The 21,816-nt window shown below is 36.0% G+C and overlaps 1 protein-coding gene across 1 annotated transcript in view; it reads left to right on the plus strand.

Annotated features, from left to right (window-relative positions):
- The window catches only part of AASDHPPT (aminoadipate-semialdehyde dehydrogenase-phosphopantetheinyl transferase), a 29,804-nt gene that overhangs the window by 2,747 nt on the left and 5,241 nt on the right, over positions 1 to 21,816 (plus strand). The window contains exons 3-5 of the mRNA XM_063394580.1: positions 11,225 to 11,346; positions 12,062 to 12,223; positions 18,813 to 18,890. Coding sequence (XP_063250650.1) covers positions 11,225 to 11,346; positions 12,062 to 12,223; positions 18,813 to 18,890 — 362 coding nt within the window. The remainder of the gene's footprint in view (positions 1 to 11,224; positions 11,347 to 12,061; positions 12,224 to 18,812; positions 18,891 to 21,816) is intronic.

The following is a 21,816-nucleotide window of genomic DNA, read 5'->3' on the forward strand; positions in this document are numbered from 1 at the left end:
TCTATTTGAAGCTTTTCTTGGGAAGTGCAAAATTCAAATTTATACAGAAAAATCGAAAAATTTATATGTGGAAATAGGGATATATTACATTCTCTGCTGGTATTTTAAGCAACTGTAAATGTAGGTGGCATTTTAAAGGCATGTTGTCAATGTCCAGCTCACAAGTTTTAAGAAGCATCTTAAACTCTATTGCTCAAGTCTAAAGACTAACTAATACTTTGAGATCTGATACAGACAGGCTTCAGTGTTTTTACCCAGAGAGAGAAAAGTGGTGGTTATTTCGGAGATGCTGGTGATTTCAAAAACTGAATGATGACTCATGTCTTCCTTTTTGTAATTATAATTTGTATTTTTGAAAAAGAAATAAGATACTAATGGAAATGTAATAGTTGTATGTAGGAAACAGCCAGTAAATAAGTAATATTAAGGATAGAACTTCCTATTACAGAGACTGTAATTTAAATCTGGCCATCTTTTCACTTAAAATTTATTTGACAAAGATTTTTTGTCTTAGTAGAATCACCTGCTACTTTTTTTTGTTGCTGGGCTATGAATAAGTATCACTGACTTTACCAGTATTATTTCTCTCATAATTCCACTGAGTGGTGCTCTTGTTCTGCGCTTGCTAAGTACATTATATTTCTGAGGGTGGATCCACTATAAATCTCTTTGCTTGGAACAGCTACAAGGACAAAGAGTTCCCTGTGAACAAAGTACATTTCAGTAGGTTTGTTTGTTTTCTTCAAATACTTGTTTAAAATACAAAGTACTTCATCTTGTGATGTTATTCAACAGCATCTTGATTGAGGGCTCTAGTATTGTAGCTCTTATATTCCTTTATTGTTCAACCAGCAAGCATGCAAAATCTGCAGTGCAGATACACAGGAGTATCATGCAGCTGAAAGTTTTGAGAAGTCTGCTGTTTCTGTGCTACTGTGTAACAAGGAGTCCTGGTGCACATAAATATTTTATGTCACTTCTTAATCCATGCTGTGTGGTTTTGGTTTACTTACTGTTTATAAGAAGCTACCTCTTTCCATATTATTTGTGCTTCATTATTAAAATCTGAGAAATGAAACAAGACATAGCCTTCTTCAAAGGTGAAGGCAGGCCACTCTAGAAGCTGTTCTTACCACTGCAAACAGCAGCAGTCCTAAAAAAGTTCCAAAAGTGTGCAACAGTTTATCACCTTTTTTCCTCTGTTCAGATATTGAAGTAAATACTGAGGTGATGGTAGAAAAGGAAAATATCCTCTTTAGGTATTGTGTGTTGCTGCCTTTTGGTTATCTGACATGTTATTGTAGATTTAAATCAGTCTTTCAGTTTAATTGTTTTTGAAGAATTACTGAGATCAGTGATTATTTTTCTTCTCTTCAGATCAATTTAAGATGAACTCTTGAGTCATTTGGAAAAATGCACACTGTCCTGTAAATTTGTTAGTAGAAGTGTCTGTGGACATTATTTGGCCAGAGACGTAATGCATAGGAATTTATTTTAAGCCTTTCAAAAAAGAAATGAGAAGGATTCTCACAGTACTGTTAATTTCTGTGGAAAAAACTGAGCTTGCATTTGATTTTTTAACTTACGGAAAAGAAATTCTGCAACAAGTGTTAGCTTGGTTTGAGTGGTGTGGGGGATGTTAATTGACCAGTCACTTAAACTCTGTAAAGTAGAACATTTTCAGAGACATAGGAAATAATTATAGCTTAATAAAGATTGCTTTGAGCATTTGAAAAAAGTTTAGATCTTAGGCACAAGAGCTTTCCTGCTGTGCAAGTGAATTTCTTTTCAATAATGCAATTTTTTAGCTTAGATGGATTTGCAAAGATAAATAAATTAACAGTTCATGTTCATTCCATATCTTTGAAAATCAGCCTGCAATCTTTCTTACCTGTCCCACTATATTTAATTTGATCCAGACGTCTCCAATCTCACTTTTATTCCAGAATTAAATATTTGACATGCAGTAGAACTAGGTTTTCTCATTAGTATTTCGGATTTGTGCTAGACTTGCTTGTTAAAAGACACAAAAGGGTAAATTTTCTACATGTGAATTTCACAGAAAATTGTCATTTGATCTAAAAATACTCCAGTAAGTGCTTTTTCAGGAAAGTAGGCTATTATGTGCAAACATCTAAGTATTTGAAACTGGTTTTCTCTGAGGCAAGGAAATATAAAAAGAACTTGACTCATTTTTCTCTTTTTATCTTCATTATTATGTTATTGAGGTGAGGTAATGCAAGAGATGATAGAGATCTTCAAATCAGAGACAGGTCACATGTATATATAAGTCCCACATGAAGAAGCTAAAGCCATACTTCAGTCTAGCTAGTGGAGGAAAGGTCTCTCTGCAGACAGTTTTCAACTTGGTGCTGTTAGTTTTGGTGTACTCATAAGCCTAATTGAGTTAGGCACACCCACATCATAGTTAAGGTATTTGGCATGTCTTTTGGCTAGCAGCCATGTTCAATTTTTTGAACTTGTAGTGCTTATTTAATTGCTGCATTTTAGCTTTTAAATAAGAATTTTCTGCAATAGAATCAAATTCCAAATCAAATTGTTCTTTTGTCCTTAAGGTGATGTACCTTTACCTTAAACAAAGTTTTAACTGTTTCTGTGTTTATTGTTTTATTTCAGTAAATCTCATAGTAGCAATCTTTTACTGCTAGAGATAATCCCCAAATTGTTAGCTAATGTTACAGCTTTAGGTGTATAGATGCACTGCTTGGAATGAAAAAATCAATAAAGGGTTTGATTTAAATGTTACTTCTTACATACCAAAGAAGTCATTATTTATAAATAAGTATGTAAGCACATCATTTTTAGATGTGAAGGATGTTAAAGTAGCTGATATCCTTGTTGAGCTAAAAAATCACAGTGATGCTATGCACTTACACTGAGTAAACAGGGAGGTATTTCTTTGTTCTTGTTCTTTTTGCAACTGGGTTGAAACAGCCATCTTAAATGTATTCTTAAAGAATATATAATATATAGCAATTTCATTGCTGTGCTTTATTCACATTTCTAACACAGTTTTAACTTGGAATTACACAATTCTGTAATTGATAAAGTACAAATGCTTGATATACTATGAAAGACAGTTGATACTGTGATTAACTCTCCTCTTTAAAGGAAAATTTCTTTATTTTCCAAAGAAGCACTCTTAATCCTTTGTGACTATTTCTTTATTAGAAAAATATAAAACCGTTTGGATTAAAATACAAACTGATAGCAAAATGCAGAACTATAAAATTAGGATGTGGGAAATATATGTTTACAATGAGAGATAAACTAGTGATAAAGAAAAGAAAAATCCTAAACTAGGAGTTTTTATTAAAAATAAGAGTTGCTTGTCAGATTGTTATGGTATTCTGGGGTTGTTTTTAATTTGGCACACTGAATTTACAATAATCACAATGTATTACTTAATTGGTGTTTTGGGAAATGAAGTTATGCAGTCACAATGAGCAGCTAAATAGAACTGTTTGGGTTTGGTTTTTTTTTTATAACAAACTAAAAATGCTTCTCAGCCTGCACTATTGACGGTTAGCTTTGGCTTTCCAAATTAAGAAAGTGCAGCAGAGAAATCCAATACAAGGACTAAGGTGATGCAATCATTATGTAGGTGTTAAAAAATTGCCTTTTGGGGAGTTTCTTGTTGACACTGCCTATTTCCAAAAGCTTCAGCTCTACAGATACATATATTTGTTGCAGAAGCTGGAACATAGAAGAAGATTTTACTTTGCATTGTCAGAAGCTGATTTGGATATTGACTGTGCAGGTGTTAAAGTTTGGAGCCTTACTGGTTTCAAGGTTGTGAGACTGTGAGTCTGTTAAAGATGGACTTGCAGATTTTTTAGACTTACTTACAAAGTAGTAGAAACTTACCTTAAATATTTCAGAATTCTCCTCAGAAAATGTAAAAAAAAATCCTCTGCATTTCGCTGATGTGTTTCCTTTTTAAGAGAAATTCTGATTTTCAACACAGCAAGTATTTTTATATTTCCCCAATAAAGATGATAGGTTGCTTATGTTGTGTCAGGTTATCAGGAAAGTAGGGTCAGGAGACATTTGCTACTTCCATGGGTAGCTGTTTTCTTGCCATTTATTGGGTGGATTCTGGGAATTCTAAGCATTCATGGCTGTTATGTGTTGTGTTGTATTTTGATGGAAAATTCAATTTTGTAGTGCATTAAAACATTATTACTTGCCCTGCATAGTTTTCCTGTTTGTTCATCAGACTTGTTGGGTTCTGTATTAAGCCTTTATATCTTCCTCTTTTCTTTCCTAGTAAAAAGAGATTTAATAAAAGCAAAGCAAACACTTGGAGATGATATCTACAATAGTAGATACAGCTGATACAGGTGAATAGACCATTGAAGTTCATCAGTTTTTCATCTGTCGGCCTCTGCATTTTCATCTCCTTTGCCATGTTGCAGCACATTCATCTTCCACTTGCATCTTTCCTTGGATATTTTGGCTGGATAAAAGACAGCTCCTGCAGTGGCAAAATCTGATTTGTGCGATGTTAAGGGGAAGGATATGGGGGGACAGCGTGCCAATGACTAGCTGACTGCTGTCTCTTCTCTGTGGGAAGACCAAACAAAGCAGAACATGCTGGATTTTAGCTGTCAAGTGGGACAAACAATCTTTCAGCTGCTGGCAAGCCAAACAAATGGCTTTATAAGGTTTTGTATTTTGGATTTTTGTTAATTAGTTTTTTTAAAAAATGTCCTTACGTAGGAGAAATTGGTTCCCAGATTTAAAACACTAATACTACTTCTGTCATCATGTGAGGGTTTTGGACTTCATTATGAAGGGGGAGAAGAGGGAAGGATGGTGTACAGACAGAGGTGGGAAAGTTTTAAGTGTGAAAGTAAGGGATATTTCTGCTGCATTCTGCTGTTCAATTCGTGTGCTGGGACAGGCTTCTGTGCAGTGTCCTGACTTCTGCCATTAAAAAGCAACTCTCTTGTTCATTGGGTTCATTTACTGCATAGGATATCATGAAGTTGAAGGACATAGTCCCAAAGCATGTGGCTCAGTATTGAGGACCATTTCCACACCAGATTTAGAGGAGATATCTCTCATCAAACTCTTTCAGGGAAACCAGCTCAGTTGATCTAGATCTGACCAGAATCAGCTTGTGCTTTCTGACGTTGCAGAGCTTCTCAGGAAAAAATTGCATTAGTCAGATCAAGGAGATGTTACAGAGTGTGAATCATGTAGTGAAATTCATGTGGAAGATGAGGATGACGTGGGTACTGAGAACTGGCTACCCCCCACCCCTTTTATCCAGTATCGTGTTTTATATACCAGGTACCAACTGGATTCCAATGGAACCCCAGGTTCTGCAGTGATGTTAGCTTCTTAAAGATGGGCCTGCATTCCCTATAATTACTGTCACTAAATACCTACCTCACTTCTCCTGCTTGATAAACTGTGAAAGGGAGATTTGCTGTTGTGATTAAATCTCTTTTTTTTTTTGCTTGTTTGTTTTCTTGGACTAGTAAATGATACTAACTTGTAAGTTTTCATTAAAATTTTAGTTTTAAAGCAAAGGATTATTTGCCACATATTTCAGTCAATATCTCTGAATGTGTAGAAAGGCCTTCTAGAATATTTTTCATAAAATGTAATAAAACTTTTCAGAGATCTGGTGGCTTGGTAGTACTATGTAGTGTAAGGCTGTAGATAGTCAGACACCATCTGGACTTTTTTTTTACATCTGTAGTTGTGTCCTCATTACTTGCTTTGTAAAGGAAAGTGTATTTTTATGTTTATTTAGATTTTGGGGGCTGTGTGATGCAGCATAACTTTGTAAGTGTTGAAAGGAAGTAGAGTTCCTGCTGTTCTGGCAATGATTGTTGTAACTGATGCATGTTATATAATGAAAAACGGATTAAAGTGTCGTTTTTGTGGGGTAATTTTTGTTTTTGCTGAAATATTCTGGCTACCTGGAGCTCTGCTAGCTGTGGTCATACAGCTTCTTGGAAAGTTCTTAAGCAAGTAAAAGGTACAAGACAAAACCAAGAAACTTCTTATTTTATTACTGCTGATTTTCTTATTGCTATCCCTGTTTAGTTGTAAGTCCATTTTTCTCAAAGAATTTGAGGTCCCTGAGTCATCTTAGTGATTAAGATTCTTTGTATTCTAATGCTTTTGTTTTCTCCACTCAGAGGCAAGCTAAAACCATGAGCTTGCACCCAGGTGTTTGACTGCAAGCTCTTCAATAGCAAGTATGTTCCAGCTGAATGTTTGGCATGGAAAGAACATGTAAAAATATTCTGGAGTCTGAACAAAATTTGAGAGGATCTGGATTTTTTTTTCATTTTCAGAATAAATGACAAAAACATGAATCTGTTGCAGGCACTGTGCTGCTTGTCTTTAAATTGATCAGATATGAGGGATCATGTTAACTCAGTTTTTTTTATCTAAGTCAGATCTGTATCAAAGCTGCTGTTTTTCCAGTCAAGTTCTAGAGGTAGAGCTATCCAAGCTGTTATGATTCTTTACTTCCTTTTGTTTTAGATTGACTATCAAGGCAGCTTGCTTAATGTTCATCACTGCTGTTAGACCCAAACACACTAATGCAATTGAAACCCTAGCAGTTTCTCTAATATTGCAGAGACTTAATGATGCTATCTGCAGAGAAAATATCAAATATTATCAAATTATTTCAGTCTCTTTATGACTTTTCCCTTTTTACAATGTGGAAAATGTTGAGTAATTCATAGGAGACAATGTCAAATTTTCAGGCATTTTAGAGTTAGTGCTTCTCTGGAGTGTACCAAGATAAAATACGTCAATGTTAACATGATAAGAATGGATGTTTAACATACATATAATTGGGAGGATTGCAGGATACTGATAGGAAGTGTGGAGGTCAGAGAATGTAAATCCAATTTGCAATTCACACTAAAGCTGTGTGAGCTAGTAGATTGAAAAAACATGCATTGTTAATGTTCTATCTGGTTCTTGTAAGTTAGTCATTTATCTCACTAATTATTTGCCTTGTGTTGTTTCTAAACATCTGTACAAGGGTTAGTTGGTATTAATAAACAGTTAGGGCTTGGGCATCTGTTGCAGAAGAAATGTTTTCTCTGCATCAGGTTACTTTGGTTTCCTTTAGAGACAGTAAAATGTGATCAAATATGGTCCTACACCAAAAGGATTGTCAGGCCAGGAGTCCAGGACTAGAAGCATTCATCCAATACAGTTGGTTAGTTTATAAGCTTCATAGCTATTTTGTGTTTCACATTATTAGGTAGATTGAGCTGTTCACACTTCAGTTGTTCATTTTGCTATGTATGACATGACACACTGCCACTTTACCTGTTTTACATCTGAAAGTAAACTGGTTGTATTGATTAAGTATTAGTTCTTGATCACTGACTATTTCTTTTATGCAGTTCAAGTTGGTGAGGAGGCTGTTTGCATTCTGGGGTTTGTTTTATATTTTTGTTTTGAGTGTTTGTTTGGGATTGGTTTTGTTTGTTTGTTGTATTTTTCAGGAGATTTCAGGAGCTTGTCTGAAGTTGATCAATAAGCTGGCAGTAGTAGCTTTATAAGCTAGTTTGTTTGTATCTGACCAAACCAAGTTGAAGACTGTAAACTTGTAAAACCTGAAGTGAAGATGGTCAGTCACCTACTCTTCTCACTGTTTTTGAGAATGCATGGGCATGGTTTTAATTTTTGGTACAAGTTTATACCCTGCTTTTGTGAAATGTTAACTGTATTGCCAAAGCTGACTTATGATTAACCTGATGTTTGTAAAAATGTAAAAAATAGACTGAAGATTTCTGTATTAGCCTTAGAGGTACTAATTTTCACTATTAAAAGCATCATAATTTGCATGGATCTTAATTCCAATTGCCTTTATCTTCCGACAAATGCAGCTTAAAGGGATTCTTTAGCAGGTAGAAAAATGTGGGGTAATTACACTGTATTTATGTACTATTTCTACAGTGCATTTGCAAACAGGACTAGAGAATATAGTCTGTTTTCTTATTCTTCACTCATGCCTCTGTTTAAAACCAATCTTTCATATTTGGTCTGTGGCATTACTGTTCTACAGGGAAAACACAAAGCAGATTTTTTGCCTAGTCTTTAAAAAAAATTAGTGAAACACAAGTTGTCATTGCGGTGGAAAACATGGCATTTTGTATTAATGTAAATAGCTCATGCAAAAAATCCAGAATGAAGACATATATGCACACATATGAACATGCAACACTTACCTGCATATAGCATGTTTGCTTTCCAGGCTTAATATTGGAGTCTTTTTTCCAGTATCACTCACTATTTACTCTCCTCACTCTTTCTGAAATTTCCAGGGTATTGTGTGCTTTTAGTCTAATGAAGAAACTTAACTTTTCATTTAGACTTTATTTTTAATGACTAGGATGCAATTTTTGAAAGATTACTCAATTTCTATTCTTAAGAAGCTAATGTACTAGAAGTTTATTAACAAGGAATGTATTTTAAAATCAGAGAGAGCAATATAATTAATACTCAGCATTAAAAGGAGTTAGTTTGTTATTTTGAAGAGCTCTATTTCCTGGCATAGGCAAGTAAGAAGTATTTACTTAAGAAGTAAGTTTATTTTTGAAACAAGTTGACAAGGGGGAGCTACTTTAGAAACTCAAATTTAAAACCAGATAATTAATTGCTATATGGACTTGTTCCCGTTCTTTCAAAGGAAGGTTTTAATAGATAGTTGCAAGTGCACTTGAGGCTTTTTTTTTTTTTAATCAAACTGACGTCAAAAAACATAGCATTTAAACAGAAACTTTCTCCTGCTTCTACTTTTGTCCCCTTCATACCTCCTATGTCATGAGGGGCATGGGAAAATTGAAGGGAGTTTAGCGAAGGGCCACCAAGGTCATTAGAGGGTTGAGGAACTTGACTTACATAGAAATGCTGACAGAGCTGGGTTTGTTGAACCTGAAGAGTTGGAAGTTCTGAAGAGGGGAGTCTAATCACAGCCTCCCTGAAATGTACCTGCAGAAAGGATGTACATAGCTGTCTTCATGAGGGTGCAGAGGAACAGGGCAAAAGGCAGCAGGCTCAGGTTGCTTCAGGGGGAGTTCTGTCTCTGTAGAACAAGTCTTCACCATGAGAGCAGCAGAATGCTGGACTAGGTTCCCCAGAGAAGGGGTGAAATAGTCTGCTTGACAGGGCCCTAGGTAATCCAGCACAAGGCTCTGGTTATCAACAGAGGGTTAGACCAGGTGGTCTCCCAAAGTCCTTTTCTACCTACATTTTTCCCATGATTCTGTGAATCTGTCTTTCCCTGATACTGAAGCAAATGTAGGGAAATGGATTAGGCAGGCTGGGGTACTGCAAGTAACTTGTGGAGAACAGTGGTCCTAAATCCTCTGATGTGTTCCTCAGAGCACAGCAAAAGTATTGCCTAGAGGAAACAGGCAGTGAGTGCACTTAAGGACAAAGTGGTGACTGAGCTTTTCAGAGGAGGAATGTGACAGACGATGGGAGTGGAGGGAAGAGTACTGTGTGAATTTAAACTTGAGTGTTGAGAAGGGTAGCTGAACAGTAGAAGAAACCTAGGACAAGAAAAGGAGTGAACAATGAGGAAGAGAGCAGTAGCATATGGGTTTGATATGCTCTTGGTGTACTAAATGGTTTAAGCATCAAGTGTATTCACCACGTGTGATAAATGGCAGGGATGACGTTGGGATGGCAGGACTGACAATGCAGAAGCCTTTATATGCCTCTACATGCTGAAGGTAGCGCAGTGTGAATAGTCTTGGGTGGTTTTCTGTGGTAGTCCTGGGTTATTGAAAGGAGGAGAACTCTCTGAAAGTAATAGAGGAGGAAGGGTAGACCAGGACATTCTGGAGTATTTTGTAGTTTGAATCACAAGAACAGGCTGGAGCCACACCACTGTTGTCTAAAATATTTGATAAAAGAGAGAAAGGGGGAAAAAAAGTGTATTGTTTAGAGCAGGTATTAATGTAGTTATTTGTAGATATTTGATTGTAAAATGGGCCATGCAAACACAGAGGTGAAAGAAAACACCTTTCTCCAAGTTGAACAGTTTTTTTATTGTTTCAGGGAAGTTAAATTGTGTAAGGATGGGGAACATGAACATAGAAAAGGGAAGTTCCTTGCCCAGTCAACTCAAAGAATTACTGACACAACTGCAGTTAGAGTCTGCATCTTAAGCAATTATTTAGTGAGTGGGTTCTTCAAAGTAGTGTGGTATTGGGAAGGGGAAAATGTTTGGGATTAAATATGACTAATTTTATTTTTAATAAGAACATTTTGAGTAACCTATCAAAGAAATTGTCTCTGTATGTGGAATTTCTCTGTATGTGGAATTGTCTCTATCCAGATTTTTATTACCTCTACTAAAGAAAATAGGTTGTTTTCTGCCGTTGTCTCTGTAGCCACCTGTAAGCCCAGTTGAACTTGGATGCTTGCATGGGATACTGTTTAACACAGGCTGTGAGTAGCCAAGCCTGTAACAAGGTACATAGAAATGGCATTGATCAGTAGAACCACACACTGTAGTGTCTTCTACAAGGTAAATTCACAGTGGGCAAAAGTGGTATAGCCCCCAAAGAGCTGCTGCATTCCCACACAGCTGTGATTATTTTCAGAGGGAGCTTAAATTCAATCTAAGGATTTGGAGGTTTGGTACTTTGACCCTGGGGCTTTTGGAGATTTTTTTTTTCCCATTGGTATATTTCTTACTGTTATAGGCATGTCTGTATTCCCATTTTTCTTCCAGAGTAAATCCAATCCAAATAGCTTAATATGTGTGTGATAAATTTGGAAGACTGCTTCTACAAGTGCTTAAAAAAGTGTTTCTTTTGTATCCCAGTATCCAAGGGCAGGAGGCAGAATAGCTTGATAAATTTTGACAAACAGCATGCTATTTTATGAAATGTTACTAGATCAAACTGTCAGATGCCAGAGACTTATATGCTACTTTTGTAGCTGAATATAATTTTTTTTATGTTTATATAAAATCGTCATTGGTTAAATACTTTACCTTTTAGAGAATGCTGGAAGTACTGAGTCCTGAACAATCATCAGCTCACTGGTTTGAGGCTGTATAAATTCAAATTGTGGAGCAGAGTTGGTTCATAAATTTTTTTCTTACAAGTTTTTTCTAGGGCAATAATGTGAGGTAATTCATTTGCTTATTATTACTACTCTGTTAAAATTTCTGTAAATATCTCTGTCTGATTTATAGGTAGTAGCTCAATTCCAAATTTCTTTCACATAATGAAGCGACAGTTTACTGAAACGGAGTGGGATGTAATCAAGTCTATGAGTAATGAATGGATGCAGCTGGATATGTTTTATCGGCACTGGGTAATGTTTCTTTTCCTATTTAAAGTCTGCAAATGTTCACATTATTTTCTGATATAATTTATTATTTTCATTGTAGTAAAAATGTAATCTTTTTGTAGTTGCGTGGAAACATAGAATGGTTTAGCTTGGAAAAGACATCTCAGATCATCAGACCCACCACTAAACTACATCCCTGAGCACCACCTCTACCCATATTTTTAAAAATTTCAGGGTGACTCAACCACTTCCCTGGGTAGTTTGTTCCAGTGCTTGAAAAGCCATTTGATGAAGAAGTTTCTCCTGTTATCCAATCTAAACTCCTCTGGTGCTACCTGATACCATTTCATGTGAAGATATTCTTGGACTTTATATTTCAGTGGTCATTTTAATATCAGAGTAACTTTGAGAACCCTGATACAGCTGACGTTTCCAATGGGATTTATTAGTAGTTTTAAAGACATAGCCAGAACAAGGTAAAGCATTCATATCCGTATGTGCCCCTGAGTAATTTCAGTTGCATGTTTATTTTAATGCAGCAGGTTAGGCTGGGTATAAACTATGCTGATAACTTTTTCTCTTGATAATTTCTTTGGTCTACCCTCACATTTACAGTCGTATAATTCTTAAATTTATTTTGTCTGCAATGTGTGCTCAGAAGCAATGTGTATAGAACAGTAAATAGCAGTTTAAAAAACAGTTGATAGCCGGTATAAATAAATTTTTTTTTGTCTTTTAGGCCTTAAAAGAAAGCTTCTTAAAGGCCATTGGAGTTGGAATTGGCTTTAACTTGCAAAGAATTGAATTTGATGTGTCTCCATTGCAACTGGAAATAGGGAAGGTGTATAAGGAGACAAAAATGCTTCTGGATGGAGAAAAAGAAGAGGAGTGGACATTTGAGGTAAAGAACATGTTTTCACTAGTGATAAGCAGTCTCAGCTCCTTATGGTTGCATTGTATGTTTGATTTTTTTTAAATTGCAGCTTCACATCTTTATTCTGTATAACCCCATTGAGCTAATTAATCAAAACTTAGGATATAAATCTGCAGCATTTTAAAGTGTTTTTTATGATTGTAAGGACATCCCATAGATGGATTTGTTGTAATGTCTTTTTATTTTTTCCTTTGCCTGGAATATATTTCCTGCACTCTGGGAAGCTCATCCTAAGGTATGCAGGAAGTTCACAGAAATATATTGAGACATGATTTCTTGAACAGGTCTAAGATTTTAAAGTTCTTCAACGGTTGGTCTAGAATTTCTGGTCTCAATACTCTGACTCCTGGGGTTTGAACTTTTGTTTTTCTTCTTCAGAGTTATTGAAGGGTTATCACTGAAACATCTATCCTTTCAGATTTGGTAAGAAATTATCAGTATCATCTCATGTAATTTAAGGGATATGTAGGGGAAGTAGGGACGTAGTTTACTGATGGACCTGGCAGTGCTGGGTTAACAGTTGGACTTGATGGTGTTAAAGGTGTTTTCCAGCCTAAATAATTCTGATTCATAGTGATCTCAAATTATTTAATTAGCAAAAAAACAAGATCTAAAAACAAATCACAATCCCATTTCTCTACACCCCAGAGGCATGTTTACTCAACCACTTTAAACAAAGCACAAAAATGGAACAAACTGTCAAGTGCACTTTTCAGTAAGATTATTCAGTATTGAATACATATTTGCATTTTGAAAATACCTGTATTGTTGGAGACAGCTGTTCCAACAGAGCTGTCTAAATGACAAATTTTTGCTGTATGTTTATTTTCTTTAGTATACGAACTACATGTACCCTGAGCACGTGGTACAAAGGAATGACCGTTCCAGTAATGTTTAACTTCAGAGTACAAGTTTCTTTCTTCGCAGTTCACTCCTTCATTCAGCATTCCTATCCACTTCTGGTTTTGTGTTACAAGTCTAAGCATACTAAATCAGTCCTCTTACTCATTTCCCATATAGTGTAGCAATATCATTTTTCATGATATTTTCATGAAATTCACTAGTTGGAATGGCAAAGGAAGTTATTGGGAAAGCCTGTGATATGTCTTGTGCCCAGAACGCTTTCTGCATTCCTACAGTGTGCTGTGGCCAAGGGAACACCTACCTGTCTTCATTGAATTCTGGAACTCCTAATTTTGGTCTTTGATGTGCCTGTGGTTGATTGACAGAAATAGTCATATTTCTGAAGATAATGATGTGGATAGCTCCCTGTAATACTTATATGCTTTCTAATTGTTTGAATTTTCCTTATTACTTAGTAATTACTGCTAGAACATCCATGCAGTTTTTGTCTGAGGAATGTCTCCACTTCCACACTTGCCCTCCTGCTTCCCAAGAGTGCAGCATTATAATGAGGCATGTTCTTGTATTTCAGAGAAAGGGCTTAATATCATGTTTCCTTTAAATACAGTCTCAACTAGGATATAATTTCATTTAAATATGAACATTCATTAGAATTAAATAAATAAAATGTTTGCAGTTATCAATGTCTGGAGAGCCTAAAATTAAGGATTGCTTTACTTTTTTGTCTCTTCGCAGGTTTCTTTTCATTTTATGTCCATTTTATTACTTAGAAAAGTCTTCCTTTGTCTCATCAGATTTTTGAAATAACTTTTTAGTTGAAAACACTAATTTTGAGAAATCTGTAAGAGCCACCCAAGAGCAGATATTACTGATGCAGTCTTTTCCTTGGGTTCCCTGTTGAGCCTGTGTTGTGTGAGGGAGCTTTTTCTATCAAATAACAAAATACAGTGACCTCACTTCATTTCAGAAACGCCTATATCTTAGTGAAAGGAAATGATCAAAGAGAGCAAGACTGTTTAAAATTCAATTATCACATATTTCTGCATTTTGCATATTGATGCATTTCAGTTTTAAAGAGAACCTAATTTACTAAAAATGGAAGGGATAAAAAAGGGGATTTTATCTGTTTAAGTTACACAAAATATTCTGAAACCTCCTTCAGAAAGCACCATGTAATATGAAAAAGATAATTTCAAATTCATAAAGACCAAGAAAAGATCCACCACCTTTTACTTGTCATGACTAAAAGGTCAAGAGAAATGCTAATGAATCAGAACAAATCAAAGTTGACACTATTTAGATACCCTGTAACTGTTCACAGTAAAGCCAATTCAAATTGGAGACAGAGTTTTTTGTGAGCAGTGCAAAAAGGATTCTGTTACTTCGTTTAAAATACCAAATTAACTACTTTCTTATGTAGTTGACTGTGGTCCTTTTACCAAGGGTTTAGTTTTGCTCAAAGTGCCTTTGCCCTCATTCACTGCCCGTATTTTTTGGCTTGAATTGGAGGCAGTTGGTCAGAAACAGCCTCTTCTTGTTTGATCTTGATGGAAGGATTTGGCTTTAGGCTCTTGTTTTCTAGATAGATTACTCTAGAGATTTCTATACAGGTTCCCTTCAGCTATTTTGGAAGGAGTTGGAGGAAAAAAAGCTTTGTTTAAGAGCATCAATTTAATTTTAAGATATGTCTACTGTATGTGTTCAGTATGCTTTATTCATACAGACAGTACATGCTTTCCTCATTTTGAAAAGGTGACTTTGTTTATTAATAAAAAGACAGCCTAGCCCAGTGAAGAGTGATAACAGTATTTTGTCAGAGTGTTGATTTAGGCTGGAGTCATTATGATGATAGTGATGATTATTATTATTATAGGTAATTCTATATGCTCCGTTTACTTCCTTTGAAGAAAATAAACTTGGACAATTATCCTAGTTTCATCTCTGGTACAGTTAATTTTCTTCTTAGTAGCTGGCATAGTGCTATGTTTTGAATTTAGGATGAGAATAGTGCTGATAACACACCGAAACAAAATCAAAGACCCCAGCTTCTAATAGTGCCCTGCCAGTGAGGAGGCTGTGTGGTATGAGCTGCCTACTACTATGACAAGAATGAAGTAGTAGTTAATTCTAGTAAAAATGAAAGAAGTTGATTGAAAACAGTTATGAGAAGTTCTATCATTTAAAGAGATCAGTGTAAGTTTATAAGATAGATTTGTAGCAGATCTTATATATGGAAAAATATATTTGCACTGGAACTATATTGGCAGAAGAACAGGTTTCCCAGAGAATTTCTGGATGTCCCATCCCTGGAAGTAGTGTGTAAGGCTACGCTGGGTGGGGCTCTGAGCAACCTGGTCTAATAGAAGGTGTTCTGTCCAAGGCAGGGTGGTTGGAATGAGATGGTCCCTTCCAATATATGCCATTCTATGAGATTATGAAAAATAAATCTCTAGTTAGTGATTTGCAAAATGTCAAATGTATTTGTGACTCTTTCCTTATTGGTCCCAGTTGTGTACAATTGATACGAGGAGTAACTGGATAGCACTTACTGGAATTGATATTAAAGAAGAATCTTAAATGAGGCATTTCTGGTTTTGTACCTACCTCAACTTTGGATACAATTGTTTTATATAGGAAGCACATGATTGATCCTAAATTTTTTCTTTGAGATTAAGAATCACTTGGCAGGACTGCTGTTGCACAAATTGCTCTTTGCATTTTTTCTATTTGCATTTTTGCTTGGTTTGTTTATATGCAAATTGATTACTTCCGGAACATGAATTTTAAAGAGAGATTACCTGGGTCGTTTTGAAACATATTTAGTAATTACTGGTGTGCAACTATAATTGGCATTTTTAATCCTCAGTAAGAAAAGTTAATCCTGTTGCATTGTCAGGAATAAATAAGAATAGAGATTTTTATTTCTAAGACTAGCTAATCCAACTGTTTTCACTCATCAATCAGTTCTGCCGGCTGGGAAGGTACAGATTCATCATAAGCTGTCTGTTGTTGAGTGAATTCAGAATGATTTGAATTCCAGACACATCATTCTGCTGAGTCTTTGAAATGAGATCATTGTAAATCTGTGTGCTCTAGTAACACTTTTGTTCTGTGAAGACAAAAACAAATTTTGGTCCGTTATATATTTTCTGGTTTATAGAGAGGAATCTTAACAAACTCTCTACACTGAAGCAATTCTATATGATTGTCCTCTTTTTGTTTAATCATCCATTTCCATTTAAGATACTAATTTTATAAGCTGATACAGCAATATCTTCTGGGAAGCAAGCTGATCCACTGTTTTTTATAGTTTCAGTATGTTCCCTTAATTCCACTGCTTAAGGTTTTTGCTGGCCATTAGTAAAGGCCAGGAATAATGTTCCATTCTGTATTTTGTTTGGATTTACATTGCGCTGAGACAGCAAAGATGGATGAACGGCATAGTTTATGTTTTACTGTAAAATGTTGAAAACTCTTGTGACCACAGAGGATACATGAAATAAATGAAATGGGACTTTTTTCATTCACTGTTCATTAGGCAGTCTCTGCAGGGAAGGTCTAGCTAAACAGTCACTGCCTGTTAAATGCAGCTTTGAACTGAAAAAAACATTATTTTGCTAACAATACTATGTGTTGAACAAACAAGAAGTAATATAAGTTAACTTCACAAAAAGAAAATTCTGTGCTTAAAGCTGTTTGCAGACTTCTGATTACAGTTGTAAGCCACTGCTGAATGTGCTGTACTGTGCCCTCTGTTCTGATCTGTCTTTGACCTCTTGGGCATGCAAAAAAAAATGAAAGAAGGGCAGAAAATGAAGCAATTAAAAAGGGGGTATAGTAATTTTTCCATCTAGAAAAACACACTGCTACCCCAGAACTATAGAAATGGTTTAGTAACACCTGATCAAGCATCTAATATTCATAGTCTTTCTTATTTTTGAGGGAGTTACAGAAATATGCACACAGAGTACAAGTGGTTACCTCTGAGATAGCATTCTTTATGCTTGACTTACTTACAGTTTTGTATCCTAGTAAAAGAGTGGAAAACCCAGGAAAATACGCCTTGGAAGTACATTTATAGTTCTTGCAGTCATGTAAAGTATTGCTTATGCTGTAGGCTTATTAATGTTTCTTATATTAAATATTTTTCTGAATCTAGACAGAATTGAAATATTCATTTTCTTACTAGCACTTTGCAGAAAGGTGTGACAACATGAGTGTGATGGGAGTTTTTTAAGCATGTGAGGATTCTAAAGTTCACTGCTAAAGCTATCACATGGGCACAGTTTTGGTGCTGAAGACATCAAAGTAAAAGAACAGTTCTATTTTCTATTTCCTCAGCAGCACCTCTCAGCCAAGGCACCCACGTTTGCCAGAAACATCCCCCAAGTTTACAGTTGCACTGGTGCTGCACATGACTGGAGCAGCTGCTGCCTTGGCTGAGCTGGGCTGGGTAGATCTGAGCTGAGCAGCTTGGTACCTTTTTATATATATGTGCATATACAGGGCTGTTTTGGAATCACAGAAATGGTATCCTGGCACCTGGAGCCTTTGAAAATTCTGTATAGTAGATGAACTGCAGAAAAGCCTGATGCACACTCACGATTGCTTTAAAAGACATTTTGCTTAGATTAAAAGGGGAGAAAAATAAAGCAACCAACAACCTGTCAGAGGAAATAGGAGGAGATCGTGGTGCTTTCTTTATATTATAATTTATATTATAATTATATTTTAATATATTTAAATATATATTATATTATATTTTAATATATTTATATAATTTATATTATAATTTATATTATAATTTCCCAAGGAAGCCAAATTGGAGATTCAGTCTTATGTCCCAGGAGAGTATCCCAATGACTTTCTGATTTTCAGATTAATGGCAATATCGAAATAGATCACTTTCCTAGGTACATTTCTTGTTATTCTTGATTTCTACTTTAGAAAGTGTGCAGAAATTACATGAAAACTTTCAAATGAAGAAGCAGGGGAAATTTTATTTTCTCCCCTTAAATATAGATCTTTTTTAAAAGTTAATGGAATTATGGCTTGGCTATAGAATAAGCATTATTCAGAAACAATAAAAATCTTTGGGTTACTTTTTCCTGAAATTGTTTGGGATAAATTTTTAGTCTTTCTAGAAGAAAACACTTTCAAACCAAACTATTAAATAGGTAAAAACTATATTAGTGAATAGTTATGCATCTAAAAATGCTGATTCACATTTACATGTAGCAATGCTCAGACTGTGTCAGGAATTTAAAGCTGTGCTCTTACATGCTGTCTGAAGCCAAGAGGAAGAGAGTCTTTGGTTTAAGTTTATGCTGACATCATTGTTTTTTGGAATACATTCTAGAGGTTCACTGGAAAAGGATAGCGTATATGGTTTGAGACTTAGAGGGACTTTTCAGGTCACAAACTTGAATACAAGTATCTACAAATGGATAAGGTATTGGTAACCTATAGTAATCTGTCCTCAACCCTATGAACATTGTAATATGTCTGCATCATTCAGCTCCCCAACAAAATTGCTAAAAAATACTATTGCTTTTTGAATTTCATTATTTTCAAGTATTTTTAATGATCTTGTGCTATTGTTCTGAACTATACTGTAAACACTTATGTAGTCTGTACTCTGGAAACAGAGTAAAGAAAATGCATTTACATTGCCATCTTTTATCTTTATTAGGAAACTCGCTTGGATGATCATCATCATGTTGCAGTGGCACTTGGGAAACAGGAGGGATTTGTCCAGAAGGATTCTGATGTAAGGAACTGTGAAGTAGTTTCATTTCTTGGTGACCACTTGATTATAAACTTATGCTGTGGTTAAAAGTGTGTCATCTCACATAAAGGGTCAGAAGGCTTATCTTAGGCACAGTATTAACCAGAAACAAGCAGTATTACTGAAGTGTTTCCTCTAGTTCTGTTGCACCTGTTTCAGGAAAAGTCTATGAAGGAGAAATAGTTTCAGAGGACAGCAACAGATAATGTCAGGTCTGTAATGCATGTATTCAATATGTTCATTCAAGAGAAGATTAAGTGATTTTTGTCACAGCCTGCTACTACTCGTGGGTAGTAGATGGTATTCACAGAGGGAAATGGAAACAGTGAACCAATCTGGACTGCTAAACTTGCATGACACCTCACCAAGCTGATTTTGGTGGAGGATTGTCAGTGCGTGTATCCCAGAGCAGATCCGTCGTTCAAACACCATTATGACAAGATAACCCTTGAGACAAGCAACAACAACCAACAGATGGGAAGAACAGCAGTGTTAGTCTTCATTCCATGTGGTGTCTCTATTGAGAGAAAGAGAAAAGCTACTTAGAAGCTTTTCATGATTTTCTGTGTAATTTAAAAGAGACCTCAGTCGTGAAAATAGCAATAAAAGTCAAATTTAAGGGACGGGCAGACTGGCAGGTTGTAGCCAAAACAGCCAGACAGTCAGCAAATGAGTGTGACAAATTGCCAGATTTTTCTGTGATGTTCTAGTTGCTCACAGGAAAATGGGTTAGTTTGTTAGTCTGTTATTTAGACACAGAGATTCTACCAGGAACTAGAAAGAAAAAGAAAATTAGTGTAGGAATGGATAAAAGCAATAAAGTGGTAATACACACTATCATGGTAAAAAAGTCTGTGTTCATGGATAGCAAAGGGAGGCAGATGTTTCAACTAGTATGGGTTAGATTAAGAAAAAGAGGTACTAAACTGCCTTTGAGGATTTACTGTGATAAATCAGTGGACAAATATTTCTTAAGAAATTATATGTATTGTTTTTGGCTGAACATGCTTAAGTTCCTGGTGGGGTTGCACATTATCCTTCTGGCAGGAATACTGATAACTCTTAAGTCTGAGGTGAAAAGAAGGTAGCTGTTTTTCAAAAGGCTATTACCTAAGCATTCTATAGGAGTCCAGGAGTTTTAAGTATTGACTTTCACCATCATAGTCACTTAAATGTATCACAGAAAAAATTGTCATGATGTCAAAGGTTATGGTGAAAAGTCTTTGAATCAAGAGGAGTCTCAAAGGCTTATGTCCATGGACTAAATTTATGATGACCTAAATTTCATTATCTCAGTTCAATGAGAAAAGGTAATTTTAAGCAGAATAAGAGAGGATACTGAGACTCCCCAGTAAGGAAGTTAAGTGAAAATTTATGTACTGTTGCACTGTGTCTTTTCAGGCCTCTTTCTAACAGGAACATGGAGGAAATGAAAGTTGCCTTCTCTCTTTGTAAAAGAACCATATAAAGGATTCTATTTATTGCTAGGTGTGTTGAAAGAAAAGCTTGTTCATTCTAGCTTAATGTGAGTGTAAATGTTACCCAGTTGTTTCAGGATGTCAGTGTTTGTGTCTGCTCCCTCTCTGCAATTACAGGAGTAATTCATTACGGCCTGCTTGCAGAACATCTATCTTCAGCTTTCTTAACAAAATGACAGCATGTACCTACAATTCCCAGGAAAGACCAATTGTTATGTCAATGTGCTGTAATTAAAAATCTCTAGTGTCAAGAGTCTTATCAAAATGCTAGTGACTGCTGTATGCTTGAGGAAACAGAACATTTATCTGTGCTCTTAACCTAGATCTAGACATTTTTCTGAGGCTAGTCTCAATAGAAGATGGCTGAGTTTAAAATTCTTTATAAATCCTGTGTAGGATATAAAGTGTCTTCTGTCTTTCACTTGCTGTACTTCACAAGACTTGTGATGCACTCAGTCAGGACACACTTCCTTCAGACAAGCACGTGCTGAAGTTCAAACTACATCTGTTAACAACTCCTTAGCTTGGAGGCTTGGTTCATATTTGGGATGCATCAGTAATGTCACTTGCATGGCTCTAGGCACTATTCCAGCAGCTTTACCTCATCTCCAAAATGTCAGATGAATGGAAATGTCTCCACACCGTGTCACTTGTGTAAGGACATAAAGCAAGAGGCAGCTCAATCTTTTTCATTTTCAGTCTGCATTGACAGCTAAGAGTTTTTTGGACATAAAGGGCAGCATATGGAGGGTGGGAGCAAGAACGGGTAACATGAGAAGAACACAGAAATATTATCTGAGCATCCAGGGATGAAGTTAGAAAAGCTAAAGCCCAAATAGAACTTAATCTGACCAGGGATGTTGAAAGCAACAAGAAGCACTTCTGTAGGTGCGAAGAAGCCAAAGGGAAGGGTTTTGCTCAACAAGACAAATGTTGAAAGAGGCTGAGATGCTAAATGCTGGCTTTGCATCAGTATTTATTAGCCAGGCTGGCCATCAGGAATCTTAGGTTGCAGGAACGAAAGAGGAAGGAGCAAGGAAGATATGCCCTTGGAGGAAAAGGATTAGGTCAGGCAATGCTTGAGCAAACTGGATGGGTAGAAGTCAGTAAAAATCTGTGGGATACATCTGGCATTGCAAGGCCTCTCTCAGTAATCTGGTTGATCACGGGGACTGGGAGAAGTGCCTGAAGACTGGAAAAAAACATGGAAGAAGGAGGACCCAGGCAATTACAGGTGTGACAGCTTCACAGTGATTGCTGGAAAGGTGGCTGAACAGCTGATTCTGAACACCATTTCCAGGCACAGCAAGGACAAAGAAATCATCAGGACTAGTCAGCATAGCTTTGCCAAGAAAAAGTCATGCTCAACCAGCTGGGTAAATCTCTGCAATGAAATGGCTGGTCTGGTATATGAGGTTAGAGCAGTAAGT

This window comes from Prinia subflava, chromosome 3 (genome assembly GCF_021018805.1).
Source record: "Prinia subflava isolate CZ2003 ecotype Zambia chromosome 3, Cam_Psub_1.2, whole genome shotgun sequence".
NCBI lineage: Eukaryota > Metazoa > Chordata > Aves > Passeriformes > Cisticolidae > Prinia > Prinia subflava.